This window comes from Falco naumanni, chromosome 7, assembly GCF_017639655.2.
Source record: "Falco naumanni isolate bFalNau1 chromosome 7, bFalNau1.pat, whole genome shotgun sequence".
NCBI lineage: Eukaryota > Metazoa > Chordata > Aves > Falconiformes > Falconidae > Falco > Falco naumanni.
The window spans coordinates 7,701,841-7,717,477 of record NC_054060.1 but is presented as its reverse complement, the minus strand read 5'-3'; the positions used below and the strand labels follow the sequence as shown (position 1 = coordinate 7,717,477).

At 41.8% G+C, this 15,637-nt stretch overlaps 1 protein-coding gene across 2 annotated transcripts in view; it reads right to left on the bottom strand.

Annotated features, from left to right (window-relative positions):
* IGF1R (insulin like growth factor 1 receptor) overlaps window positions 1-15,637 on the bottom strand; it is a 195,635-nt gene that overhangs the window by 48,490 nt on the left and 131,508 nt on the right. For both annotated transcript variants that reach the window (XM_040599601.1, XM_040599603.1), the window contains exons 3-4: window positions 2,803-3,115; window positions 61-206 (exon numbers count right to left, since the gene is read on the bottom strand). In XM_040599601.1, coding sequence (XP_040455535.1) covers window positions 61-206; window positions 2,803-3,115 — 459 coding nt within the window. The remainder of the gene's footprint in view (window positions 1-60; window positions 207-2,802; window positions 3,116-15,637) is intronic.

The following is a 15,637-nucleotide window of genomic DNA, read 5'->3' as shown; positions in this document are numbered from 1 at the left end:
AAAAGAAAAATATTAAAAGCAGCCTTATCAGAGGTTCATAAAGAGAGGGTAACCACTTACTTCCACGACGGATGTTAATCAGCAGATTTCCCTTCAGAATTGTGCATCCCTGCAACATTTGTGCTGACGTGACGGAGTCAATCGTCTTTGTTTTCCCATCCTCACATATTTTGGGGCAAGGCCCCTCACAAGGGCTGCAGAACATGCTGTTAGGAGAAAAAGGGAGACTGAAAATATGCAATGATATCCAACTCTAAGTCCACAGACTGCTTTGAGTTAAATTTTGAAAGACATTTCCCTCTAAAGCTTAAGACAAATCCTTCAAGCTAGAATTCAAGTTACCACGCTTCTCCAGAGGGCTGCAGGTAACATAGTACACGTGGCTGATCGACTCCAGAGGGGCTGGTGCATCACAGCTCCTGTTTACAGCACCACAGGAGTGAACGAATGGACCCATACCCACCATCTGCCAGCTTCTGAATGGCTCTGTGGTCCTTCCAAAGTTGAAGGCACTTCAGGTAAAACCCAGCACCTTTGCATCTGTGCATTTACTCTAACTTCATTATACCCAGAAAGACCACCCTTCTCATTTTCATTTATACAGACAGCCTCAGGGTGCTGCGAAATTTCGTGCTAATCCAGGCTCAGTCTCCAAAAACAGGCCAGCCAGGAATCGGAGATGGGAAAATACTCTTCAAGTTCTTATGACGCTTGTCTCCGTGCCCTTAAACCAACATCTGAAGCTCAGCACAAGGGAATTCCATACTCCTGGTCATTCTAACTTGGGAAAGAAAACTGTGGGAGCACAACACGTTCATTCATGAATGACGTGGAAAAAGGGAGCAGTGATTTAGTCACTATTTCTTATAACTTAAGAGGTATTAAAGCAGCAAGTTTAAACAAACAGAAGGATGCATCTTGATGCAAGGCAAAAGTAATTTTCAACAGGAGTTGGGAGAAACAGGCTGGAAGTCTAAGCAGGTTCAAAATGGATTATACAGATGGCAGCAAGAGAACATGTCCGCTAGTGACTACAAAACACGACGACAGACACAGCCCTGAACTCAGAAATCAGATCGCCAGAAGCTGGAAGGAAACACTGAAGCACAGGATCACTTCTCCTGCTTCTATACTTACAAGCATTCCTAAGTATTTTTTAGTGGTCAAACCTAAGGAACAAGAACTCAAGCCAGCCTAGACTTTGGCTACAACACGTTTTTAAAGGCTCAATATTATACTGTCTGCATACCCACCTCAAAACTGAACACTTCATGTGTGCACAAAACATGCCCTCTGATCACCCCTCGTGGTACATGTCTTTCCCGATTTAAGATAACTTTTATTTTTCAATTTATTCTAGTACTGTCCTTTGTATTTCATTATTACCTACTCCACCTTATCACTTCAGAGGGGAGAAATGAAAAAGAAAACAACCCAAACCCAGCTCCAAAGACAACAGTAATGAACATGGACTTACTATTTATTCTTTAAGAAACTGAACCCATTTTCTTCTGAGGCTTAAAGAAACATGTAAATTGATAACAAGTTTTTCATGCATAAAAAATACAAGAAAGATGCCTCCTTTTCTTAGTAGTAAGCTCCTATTTCAAAATCCTGTACTATAACGTGCCATAAACCACTAAAAGCTGCAGACACAAGCAAAAGGCATTCAGCTAAACGTACAAAGAATGCTGGAAATGCTTTCCATTCACAACTATTTGTTAGCATCACCTCTGGGAACAAAACATTCACTGGCCTTGAGTTACAGCTCCTTTCAATCTTTGCAGCAGAGCACACCACACCACCGGGACAGGATGGCCATGCGTTTCAGCGTAAGCGGTTCAAACAGCTGGCACTACAACCTCAAGTAGATGACAACAGAAAAATTCCTCAGGTGAATATCTGCGTTTGAGCAAAGGCAATGTTAAGGTGCTTACATTCAAATATCCACCAGAGATTGCCTTACTATTTGATCAGAATGACTGATGACACACAAGCGGTGCTGGTTATCATCACAACGGCCTATCAAAAAAACCCCAGCATCTTAGAACAGCCTACAAGGACATCTTTTTAGCACAGTACTGAAGCACTGTGAATCTTAGCGCACTACCCTTTACTCAAAGTCTATGACTTCCAAGGGTCAACAGGCAACTAAGGCTGCTTGCTTAAACCACTGACAAAAGAGGAAAATCATACGCATGCATCACTCCAACTGCTAGAATTAAGAGCAGATGAGTGACAGTCTCACAAGAAATTATGCTGTATAATGTTGTCAGCTGCTGCATTATTTTTGTCACCATCTACATGATTGCTCCCTTTTAAAACAGCATTGTTATCTTCTGAAAACAGTGAGAAAAGGGAAGTAAAATTAAATACGCTGAAGAATGGATGTGTCTAAAATGCAAGCACACATAAAACAAATAATATGCGAAGCTAGATAACTCCTTATGGTTTGTTCTGTGTGATAATGGTCATCAGCCAACCTCCAACCTTGTGTTCCAGGGCTTTCGCCGTGATTTTGCTATTGTCTACTTGAAGATCTGGTTCCGCATTGCACTGACCTTCGCAAGTCCTTCAGAAGAATCAGGGGCAACTGCTAACGCCCAGGACCACAGGCAATCAGACCTTTCAACAGTGAATTCGCCTAAGCAAGCCTTTACCAGGAAATCATGCAATTCTCCATCATATGTTCTCATATCTACGCAATAATTTGCATCATAAGCTGCCACAGAACAAGGGGTGGAAAAACCCAAACGTGACAACTTTCCCAAAACCCAATGGACTTTCCAGAAGCTGCATTACCTTTGGCTCCCATTGCGTATGAATCCAGAGGGGCATTCTGCCATGCACTCATCGTTGTGAATCACAAATCTCTCATATTCACTTGTTTCGGTGGCAGGGACTTTGGAGCAAAACTCTTTAGTCACGCAGCGCCAGCCCTCGAACTTGTAGGTGTTGGGAGGGCAGGTGGGCATGCAGACTCCTTCGTAGTAGTAATTGCGGCAGGCCACGCAAGCGGTGTTGTTGTCGGGTGCCGTGCAGCTCCCCAAGCATTCGGGATGGCAACACTCATTTTGGTCTGTGCAGGCTCGCTTGCCACATGAGCTGGGGCACACTACAAGACAGAAGGCAAGGTAGCATGAACAACAGCTCTTAAATAAAGTGAACGGCACCAAAGCGAAAACCCTGACCCATACAACTCTATGCTTTCGCTCCCTGGGCTCTAGAGTATCTCTGCAAAAGAACAACTCCTGTAAAAATGACAAATTAAATTCTCTTTTTCTCAGTTTTAGTAGCCTGAAAATAATTTTTCCTCAAATCAAATTTATAACATAAAACAATTAAATAATAAGGAAAACTGCTGGAAGCAAGACCAACATAAGGATAACGGAAACAGGCAAGTACTGGAATCTGCTCCATAGCCCTAGTATTATGGGAAGTTTCTTTGTTTGGGTTGGTGGCTGTTTTTTGGTGGGATTTTTTGTGGGTGTTTTCTTTTTTTTTTTTTTTTTCCCTAGTGCTGACTTACTGTCTTTCTAAGCATTTCTTGTCTTTCCTATTTGTACTTCAAATTGGTCTTTTACTGGCAAGAAAACAAGCTCCCTTTAAACTACTTAATTACACTTGTACAATAAAGCACTGCTATACTGTAGCACACATGGTTAGGTTGACCCCAATGTAGCATCCCAATGTTGCTTAAGTATGCAAAATGAGGTTTAACAAAGTACAGATGGTACACATCAAATACTGTGGAATCATGGAGCTACTATTTTCCCTTGAAGAGTGTAACAGAATTCTGCCTTATCCCCAGTTTCTGGGTTCAGAGAACAAAATATGAAAGGAAGGAAAAAAAAAATGGGGTGCAAACTTATGGAGACATTCGTTTCACGTGAAAGCATTTCAGCTTGGAAGATATGAACAAAGAGCAGAACTGTCAGCAGACAAGCTAACCACCGCTACATCAAAAGAAGTGGCAGCATTATATTTATGTAACAACAACATTTTGATTACAGCATTGTATGGCCTTTTAGCCATGTGAGTTTGTGTGCCAGAGGCTCTGTAAACAAACACAGATAGGAAATCTGGTTTGCATTAAGTAACTGTTTTCCACTTTCTTACTTAGCTAAAACACAGTACCAGTAATAACAGCATAAAACAAAATTTCAGTAGTACAACTATAGTGAGATCCAAGCAAAGCACCACAAGACATTTAAACTGAACAATTTGAGCAAAAAGCATACAACCAGCAAAGAAGTTAACACCGCAGCAAAGAAGTTAATAGCCCAAAATGAACACAGAAGCAGCAGAGCCCAGCCTGTAGAGAAAGACAATGTTTATGAAAAGTTCTGCACTGCAATTTATCGCTCAGTTTGCAACTAACTACAGTGTCGTTCTAACGCAGGGCTAAACACCCTAAAATCTTGAACTCCTCCTCTTCCCATAACTAAGATCTAGGCTTTCCAGTATGTTTTTACAGTGCTGTTGAGCAGAGCACCACAATCATGAGACAGGACCAAATAAGCCTGACAGTGCTATTAAGTAGTAATTTAAAAAATAACACAAAACCCCCAAACTCTGCGCTGCGTCAGGACCTAGACATCCTACACCACGTTTTGATTGTAAGAAGCCATTTTCTGCCAGCTTTAAGGTAGTGCCCATGTTGAAAAGGACTCGTAAAACTGCCATCGGAGAAGTTTGACCCTCTCCCATCAAAATGGTTCTACATTAATCTTGCTTAATTTTACTCATTTCGTTGGTTTTGGTTTTTTTTAACCCTAACTGCCAACCTTGCAAGTTCAAGCTTCTGGGTAGGAAGCTGGGTTCTCCTTACACAACCAAGGCTAAGAAAAGCTTTGTGGAAGAAATTCCACCTGCACACAGTCTCCAAGTAACCCAAGAGCCTGTATTAGCAGGTAGCTATGAAGTACCGTCAGCAGACCTGCTTACAACATCTGACAGTGCTATTACTTGTATATATGTAGCTGCACATCGCTAACACAAGAGGCTTGCATTCAAGACAGCTTGGATACACTGGATTGAATGCAGCAGGTCTACTGCGTGAGAAGATACTACTGAAGTTGCCCAAGAGCTCATCTGTCTTTTCCAACTAGACAAGAACCATTACTTATCCCTGCAGCCCTTTCCTTGCACATACTGCCATTATAACCCAACAGCTGTGCTCTTACCGCTACTGCTCCGTACCTGTACAGTCATTTTTTCAGAGTGAAACCAGGCAGAATATCACAGAGGGGCGGAGGGGGGAGACTATGGAAACAAGAAGGTGGCAGCATGAGGATGGCTGAGGTTTGCCCAGGTAGCACATGTATCACATGCAGGCCAAATTAAAGAGAATTTTTGCAGACCCAGTTACTTCTAAGACTACTGAGAGCAGGAATGCAGAGGAAATCACTGCTAAATAATGATTGTGTAAAGAGGCTGCATTTTTTTTTTCTTCATGAAAATGAAAACAACATATGCACCAAACTGTTACCCGAGAACAAACAAGCATGTTAAGTGAATATTCTTTTCTCAATGGTAACCTGCAATGGAGCAAAGCCTGCCCCAATGCACCTTAGTAAGGCTTCATCAATTGCCTTTCACCTTAAGATATACAGTACTACTTGCATTTGCGACTACAAAGGGATTAAAAATTAAATAAATAAATCAGTGTGCCTTGCTAGCAGATGGACTGGTGTTCTGAGCGGGTGCCAGAACTCGGATTTCACATGGTAGCTACATTCCCAGTTCAAAGCCCTAAGAAAAATAATACAAACACATCCCTGATGCCTCCACAAAGTTCATTGCTAGATGCATTGATTAATGACATAATCTTTTTGTTTTCGTCTAGACTATGTGCTAAAAAACAAATGCTGCTACACTAAGTATTGAGATGAATACAAAAGTTTTTTCTAAGAATGAAATAAACTCAGTCTTTTTCTACTGTGTTTCCTTGAAGTCTCTGCCATTCATGAACAGTCCGCTACATAAATAGGATTCCCTGCATCTCCTGGTAAATCTGCTGACTCTCGTCTACAGTAATATAAATTGAAGTACAGAAGGATACACAAGTTCACAAGAAAAAGGCAATCACTGAAACAGGTTTTCCAAACCACAGTGATATTTTAATCACAACCATTTTAAAAAGAACTGTTGAAAACTTTTTAAAGATAATTTTTTAAAAGCTCAGCAAACCTTGCTTTTCTCTCAGTCCTATTTTTTCCCTGTTCTTGCTAACGTTGGCATAGTTTTCAGCCTGGAGACAATACGGGTATCCCGTTTCTTTGAAGAGGCAGAACAAGAACTTTTGTGCGTGTAGGATACATTGTGAACAACAAAGTCTCACCTGCCTTACACCCAGCTTCCCTCAGATATTCCCATCACAAAAATCTTACTAAACAACACTGGCTGGCCCTACAATCCCATGGGCCCCATCTACCCTCCCAGCCTGTGCTACTTGGGCTGCTAGATTTGTACCAAAGCATTTAAAATGCATGTTCCAAAACACTGTTGCCAAAGAAAACCCTGAAATACGCTCGGTAACTTGTTGACTTTAGTCCACAAGAACATTAGAGACACAAACATGAGCAAACAGTGGGCTGACATTTGGGGACAGAAATTACCAGCCAGGTACAACAGTGCCTTGGATCATGAAGGCTGATGACTGCATACAAAAAATCCCCAACCCCCTGAACAAATCCTTGCTGACAAGTACAAGGGCAAAAAATGCTTAATTGTCATCACATGGAGCTAACCAAGATAATGGAAAATTTCAGAGACCTTGGAGGGCAGCCATGGAAGAAGTCAAAGCAAGACCTGGAGAAGGGCAGACCTAAAGCAGCTTCATGACTTTAATAAAGAGATGATAGTGGCTTGACTAGACCCGAGTGTCCACTTACATTTAGGCAGTGAAAGTACTGAAAAATCATCAGATCTTCAGAGAAGGACATTACAAGAGTAGCAGTGGCTAAAAAAATCCAATTTACTGGAGCAACACCAGCAGCAGTAGTTTCTTTGATCATCCGTGCTTCACCTTCTGATTCCTTCAAATAAGCTTGCCTCATCAACAAAATTCAGATATTCCAAATATTATTAAAAGACTATGATCACACACAAAAAAAGGCAACACATTTCATTCCAAGGTGCCCACTTACTTAGCAAATCAGATTCAGACCTCACACACAGAAAGGAGATACTTTAAAACCAAATGTAAAGATCTTACAAACAAGAGGAGCTCCAAGAGAATCTGACTCAGAAACTCATTATTCTCAATTAAAATCCCCAAGATGCTAAACCAAAATTGCAAACACAAAGCAAGGTTGGGACACCCTCAAACGCAACTCTCAAAAAAAAAAAAAAAAAAAGCAAGAAACAAATCATCTCTTTGTATTGACGGCAGTTCCTTTTTGGACAGCCTCGCACTAAGGAGGTGGCAGTTCATCTGACATCTGATACCTCCCTGCTATTGGAAATGCGCACAAAGCTAAAGCTTGCTGCAAACACTCTGCATTGACATCACGGCTACTGTACAGTTTGGACAGACCAAGTGTTCTTATCTCCAAGATGCCATGACTTCAGCAATGCTGAAACAGAAAAATCAGGTGAATAAACAATCAGTCACAGGGAGTGAAAACGCAGCCAGAAGAGGAAGACTTCTGGCAAGCTGAGGCACCAGCCGCTGCCAAGGATGGCACCGTGCCAGTCACATGCGGGCAAGCAAAAGGTTGCCAAGTGTGGGATAAATATTTTTTAAAAATACTTTCTCTCCTTGTAAAACGATATTTGATCCTTCATTTTTTATACTGTTTCTGCTTTTTTAGAGCATCCTTCACATAAAATAATGTTTCAGAAAGAAAAGGGGGGAAGAAAAGCCTAGTTTTGAGCAGAAACCAGGGGAGGAAGGGAGTGTTTTCTCCTAGCCAACTACCAAAACAATCAGCTGTCTAAATTTATCCACAAAGACAGAAAAAAACGGTCATTTTTGGAATGTTAATCCCTCTACAGGACAGAATTTTAAAAATATTGCATTTCAACGGCCTAAACTTTGGTACGATCCTTCAAACAGCTGACTTCAAATGCTCAAACAGCCTATACAGGACCCGATCTCTTGCCCAGTGTACTGTGAGAACAGGGAGACTGCAGATATGTTACTTAGAAAATCCAGTTCCAGTGATTCATGGCCAGGACTGGAATCGAATAACTACAGAATAAAGGCTGCAATAAGGAAATATACGTATTAAATACATGCAGAAATGTGTTCCAATCACAGAAATGTGGGTACAAGTCATCTCCAAAGAACTGAAGAGGACCACTTAAAGCAGTTGTATAAAATCTTTATATTGCTACAGAAACACACATTAGCTACATAGTAACAACTGTACATTTCTTGCCTTTTCTGTTTCCCCCCAGCACTCAAACTTGGTCTCTCACATTCAGTGAAATTCTGAAGGAAAAAAAACACTGCTGTATCGAACTGCTTTCTAGTAGTTAATGCATAAACTTTGGGAGATTTTGAGATTAACTGCCAGATCTCAAAGGTTCAGTCCAACCCAGCACCGATACTAGGACCTGGAAGTGATCATCTCCTTCCTCTTTAAACCCCTAGTACGTAACAACCATGCCCACCAGTGAATTGTTTGGACAGGTCTATACAAACTTCCACCAAGAAGCAAGAAGGCGGCATGAAGTCTACAGTCTACAAGCTACTTCTGACTTGAGATCATCGCACTAGTCATGTGTTTCTGTGTTTACATCCTAATCACTACCATCCCATTTTTGTCTGGCAGATCTTTCCAAGGACCTTGAAATTATTCCGAAATTGTTTTGGGAATTACTTTCTTGCCACAATACAAATACAGCTGAAGTTTAACTATATGTGGTTGGCTTCCACAGAAAGCTCTTTGGCCTTTTGCTTCTTGGTATTTCAGTTTGTCACAGATACCGTACACCGCATCCCGTAAGTGAAGGGGTAGGTGTGATGGAACATCCACAGCCTCAAAAAAACCTCAGAAGATTTGCCCAACCTGACATCAGTCCACTAACTGCTCAACTTATGAAAAATCGATAAAGGAATCTACTCTTGCATCTCTTTCTTCAGGACTTTATGACTGAAAAACACCACCACACTAAATGCCTGCATAGTGAGCTGTGCAGCAGTTGGATCAAACTGCTCAGATCGAAGCACCTGTAGATGAGTCCCGAGCAAAGGAAGCAGAAGAAAGGAGGGGACGCAGGTTAGGAGAAGAAAGCCCAGCACCACTCAGCACCTGGAGACCCTCAAGATGCCACCAGATGTGGTACGGTCTACGCAACGGAGAGGAATCGTTCATCATTCAACGAAACACTTTGCTAGGACATACGTCGTGGTGAGGTACTCCATGCCCTCCAGTTTTACAATTTCTTTCCTTCTCCGTTACCATTTTCCCTTCCCCTCGTAACAGTTTCAGTACATAACGCATTTCAGACCAGCACACCCATCAGCACGGCCCCGAGGAGCCAGAGCCCACGGCATGGTTTGTAAGCCCTCAAACACACAAATGCCTCAGCGTAACATACCTGCAGCTCCCCTTCCTTGCTGAAAACAACAGAACAGCCCATTAAAACAACGATGAAAGCGACCCAAAGCATGTTTCAGTTGGATACACGGGAGTTTGATCACACAACCCCCCCTCTTTTGGCCACCTATCGTTCATTCCTTCCCCTAGAAGTTACCTCAAAACATCTTCCGGGCTTCCCAGATGAGACAGGTAACAACATGTGTACTAAAACCATTTTCTTTAGAGTAACTAGAGGACGTGGGGACACTATTTAGCACTGTATAACCTCCCATCCCTTCAGGTTTTCTGCAAGTGAAGCAATCAACCCTGCTAAAAGCTCCAGCAGCGTTACAGCTATTCACATTGCACCAAAATTAGAGCAAATGGAAACCCAAGTGAAGAAAACAACTACCTTAAGAGCACAGTCAACAGGAACCGATAGATAGCACAGTTACTCCATTTGCTCCAAAATGCGTAATACTAACGACCAGGAAGGTGCAAATAAACATGACTTATTGACAAACCTAGGCAGCACAAATTGCATTCTCTTTCAAAGCAGTTTGTTGCTCAGCACAACCCAGACTGGCATCATTGCAGCTGGCACTGGAGAGAAAGAGGAAAAAAACAAGTCCATTTTGTCCCTTCCCCACCAGTATGAATTCAGTACATAAACAAACCCAGCTGAGGCATATACACAAGCATCTATCAGGCCTTCAGGCCAGTTTTACTCTATCTTCAACGCTAGGTAAACAAATCAGTTGGGAATGTTTTACCATCAGTACTGCACTGTTCTAGAAATATTTCCTCTACAAAAAGGGAAATTTCCCACTGGAAGTTGCAAATCAGAACAGTAATGTCGATGCCAGTGGGGGTGAAAGCAGGAATGCAAGGGTGACCCCACAGCGGTGAAAGCTGCTCCCCATCCACTGCACTGACCCACCACGAACGCTCACAAATTTGTTCACATTTCTGAAAGGGCAAGTAAAGTTCCTGAACTCTTCAGTAACACCCAAGGAAAGAAAAGAGCTGCTGCAGAATAGCTCTGAAGCAAACGACTTTTCTTTTTGCTTCAGATTATGAGCAATATATTGGGGCTTTGCTGCTTGTCGCTTAAAGCTAGATTTAATCTACCTGTCTTCCAAGTGCTGCAAGTGTAAGGAAATAAGCTTTAGAGGATTTAATTAATATACTGCAAGCAAGGAGTGCTGGTCAGTCATCTCCTGGCAAAACTCCAGCTGGAGGAAGAATACTGTTCACATTTCCAGATTTATTCTGAAGGAGGAAGACAGTTTGATAACATTTATCGTGCTGGCCTAAATTCCGTAGTTCTCTTAATGCTGAAGAATAACAACAGTTTAATCTTGGGCAAAAAAAACATTCAGCGGTTCAGAGGGATTCAACTCCTGCTTCACTTCAGGAATGCCCTTTGCATTTATGCATTAAGCCCATCAATAGGCTTAACCATGCTGGCACAAGCAATGAAACATAATGCTCGTCTTAGAGGCAGACATCAACACTGCTCCAGCCGAAGGCTAATTACTCTAAAAATGAAGAGAGAAGAGGGGCTGGAAGCACTTTGGTAAAACTACTGTTTACAATATATACAGTAGGGAAAATGTAAAAAGATTTTGCTCATCTCCAACTAGGATACCCCTGTTAACAACAAACAACAAAACCTGTTAAGTTTTCATCATGAAAATGATTAAAACTGAAGGGAACAGCCAGAAAGAACAAGAACATGGAAAATATTTCACCACAGAGAAGTTTTTTTCAAGCTGTTCACCTGCTAGTGGGATAGCCCACTAAAAAAAAGATTAAGATCTAGATACCCAGGAACCTGAGAAAAGAAAAGAATTACAATGGAAGGGCAAAACAAGATACAAGAACACTGATGGTTTGGACAGTTATCAGTCACACCTGGGTGCATTTGTTTTAAATTACAGACTAGTAAGTCTCGGAGTACGTCATCACTTACGATGTTTGCGCATTCCAAGTGAAGGCATCCTGCTAAGATCAACATCACCTCAAACAATATTCAGGCAATTATGTTCAAAACAATTAAACAAAGTATTTCCTTCATGACTTCCAGAAATAGAAGAGAGTGTAAACAAATCTGACAGCTACTGAAGGTTGTGCTCTTCAGATCCACAACAAAAGGTGAGCTCTTTCCTTGGTTTTCATAATCATGAAATAATTTTTTCATTCTAAATCATTCCTTAATTATAAACACAGAGGGAATACAGGTGCCTGAGTTGGGAGGACCCAAAAGCAGGCTGGAAGATTGCGCATTAATCCACCTCTTAATGCATTTTAACAAATTTACAGACAACATGGACAGCAGAAGGAATGCAACTGACCTGAAATCTGTATTACAATTAGTTTCTACTCATACAACACAACTGTGGATAGAAGTGTTTCAGAGGGACACGGGAAAACATCGAGTATCTTTTCAGACTCGATGCAAATTGCTTTCATAGCCTGTAAATCATCAACTGCCTGGACAGGAATTTGTAACTCCATCCTAAACGGTTCAATCTCCAACAAACAAGAACTGCTGCAATGGCTGCCTGTTTGCTTGTGGGTTACTGAACAGCTCTGTGGGTAGAAAAGGCTGAGCCGAGTCGCAGAGCCTGCTTTGAAAGTCACAAGGATGCTCCTGCTCCAAAGGCACTGGACATCTCTGCGGCCCCAATAAAAGTCCCAAGCGAACTGCTGCACATCCAGCAGCTCCGAATCCTCAGCTCGCTCAAGCCAAGCAAAGGACTGACTGGAGCAACTGAAGTAAAAGACACTGGAAAGAAGTGACTTGGGTCAGTGAGATGCACTTGATGGGAAAAGGACATAGGCTTGCTCAGTACTTTCTTCTAACCTCAGTGGATGATACTATGTTGTCCAGACTGCACTTAGTCCACTGTCTTTACAAACATCCTCCTTTATGAGATGGAACTATTTCAGTTCTTCCAACACATTTATAAAATAAACTGAACGAGGAAAACCATGCTTGACTATGCCACCTCCCAGAAACTGCACACAGCACGATATACTCGGGGGACAAATGACATAGACATCACTGCTGGCCATGTACTCAAACACACGGAGTTAATACTTAGATATGTGAATTGTCTCTGCTCATACACATGCTTTTGAGGAATTCCTGTTAGTATGACTGGGAAAAAAATAACAACATTGCTGCGAACTTTCTAAATCCTTTCCCGTAGTAAGGATTTGTGATCAGATTAGGGAGTATCAGGCATTTTTATTTATTTATTTATAGGAAGGACAGTCAAGGTGAGCTGTATCACTGGATCCGATGGGCTCCAGCCTGCAGCAAAACCAGCTCAGCAATACTGCCCAGCTGCTCTGAAGTTGGAGACGGCATCAGATGGCACTTATTAAAGAAAAAGAGGGGATTCACGTTTGTGATACTGGCACAAAGTGGAAAGCACGCTGCTTCCCACTCTGTTTCTGCTAGAGTTTGGCACGTTTGAGCTACACTTTTCTCCTCCGGTACCTTTTTTTGTCATCTCAAGTCACATTCACATGAACATATAAATACACAGATCCTTACACTCTGTGTATAGCAGATACTTACATGGATGGTCTCAAAAAAGAATATTCTTTTCACACACTAAAAAAATTATACAGAGTTATTTTAAATTCAGAACTGTTTGTATATTCCTTATAAGTTTATAAAACTCTCACTGTCCTCCCATGACTAACGAAACTGGAATTGAGAGAGTATTCTATATTTATAACTCGTCTGGTTGCTCATGCCTATGGCCCTATTTCCACCCTCCGTTACTGTACACAGAGCTATGTGAGGTATTGTGGGTTCCCAAACTTCACCGATTTCCTAACAAGGCAGGCCTGTGTCCCGGAGGAACAAGCTGGGGGCTGTTTTGCTCCGGCATTGGCCGAACTCAGAGGGAGAGGCCTTGAGCGCTGTGGTTTTGGCAGCTCTTCTTGAAACTGGTATTAGAGGCCATTTCTGCGCAATTACATGCCTAACTGGCACCGGATTGTGCATCGATGCTCCTGATACACCATCTACAGCCCAGGTCCATTTACAGCCCAAACCATACAGCTACTGCTACACACCCTATTTATTTCAGCAGCGCCTGCAAGCCAAGGCACTTGGATGCTTAGCTGAGTAGCTCCGTCAGTCACCTACGTTACAGACACGCCAGAAGCACCAGGCAAACCCAAACCACTGCAGCAAAGTCCAACAGATCATTCGTCGCTCTCTCAAAAACAAAAGGAGACAAAACCCTCAAACTTTATCCAAAATCCACCCGAGACCACGCAGTGTTCAGTGATGCTGGTACACCACAGGCCTCAAACGGGCAGCAGAGAAAGAGACTGTATCAGGTATCTACAAATACAGCAAAATGAGGAAAAAGATGGATTTCATACAAACGAGCGCTGGGTGGCACTTATAATTTGTATGGATGTCTTAAGGTCTGCCCAAGAATCACACAACTACATCTCAACTTCTAAACAAAAATGCCTCGCCGGGTAACAAAGAAAAGTCTAAGACTTCGTCATAATAAGAGGCACCTTGTAATCAATGGATTTTTAACATGTGCTGGGCACCTGTGAGGCACAGAAACTCTTTCTAATTTGCAGGTCCTAGGTATGTTCAATATAAATAAATATTCGTACAGAAAGCAGATAGACATAGGCAGATTTTTTCAAATTCAGAGTATGTTGTGGTGGCTGGGATTAGGGTCTAACTCTCATGGAGTTAGAATAATTACGGTATTTGAGCTATAAAAATTAGGAAAAAAAATAAATCAAAAAAGCCACAACTCTTCCTATGAAGCTTTGGAAAGTCCAGAGACTCTGTCAAACCAGGAATTGAAAGAAAGCAGAAAGAGTACTGGCCAGCACTGAAAGGGAAAGGAAGCATGGAGAACATTTTTCTCTTTCCTTATCATTGCCTTGTACTCTAGCCTCCACCTAACCACTCAGGTCATTTCCACAACCCCCTCGCCCAGTGCAGAGCGGGAGTCAGACCACATTCAAGTTCAGGACAATGTATCTGGGAATCTCCGCACATCACATACGAAAGCGTAGAAAGGTCTGAATTATGTGTAAGATGATAAAGCCTCCATACCTACTAACCAAAAAAAAAAAACATTACCAAGAAACAAGTGGCCACAATGGCTAAATTTATTCAACTCAACTGAGAAAGTTTTGCTCTAGCAAAATAGATTTGTCTTTAGAAAATTCTAGGTGAGAGAGAGACAAGTCACCTAAATCACCCTATAAAGTAAAATGAGATTTCAAAAGAAAAAAAAATGGCATAGGTCAACAAAGAGACATTTTGGTTCACCCAAAATAGCTGCTGCTTTGAAAGCTCAGCGGAGTAACACACCGCACCTGAAGACACAGATACTTGCAACACGGAAACATTACCTTAAACCCTCATGGCACGCGGTGTCTGGTTTGTTTGCACATTATACCTATGCTCAGAACAAGTGCTGGCATGGGGAGAGCCGCCAAACACATTTTGCAAACAATTACAACAACCCGAAACAACATGCTGCGGCGGAAGTCATCTCGGCAACGGCCCCAGCCTCCCGAAGTGGCACCATTTGCAAATCCAGTTCTCAAAGGCACGTAATGGGAACACCCGCCTCTCCTTCCCTCTCATCCCAGAGTCACAGTCTTTGCTGCAGGTAGGCAGTAGTGCTGCAATTTTTTTCCCAGTTTATTCAGCCGCTTTCTTTGCTTTGCAATAAAGCTGTCAAGATTAACGGACAACTCTGGTGAGTCAGATGTTCAAAGAAAAAAACATAATCCGTACTCTCACCATCTAAACAGTAATGCTACTGGTGTAATTGCTTTCCGTCACTTTGCATACCCATAACACAAGACAAACTTTTAAAAGCTATTAAAAAGTCCTCCTACTTTACAAGGAGAAAAATGATCTAAATTTATCCCAAGAAGCTAAAGTTCACTTCACTTTGAGGGAAAGATTTAAATATGGAATATATTTTCTTCAGTCAAAATCTGGGAGGAAAATTATAAAAAGGTCTTTGAAGAACTAAATACAGTAAAGCTTAGTATTATCTTCTGAAATTATAAGAAAAACAGGTTCC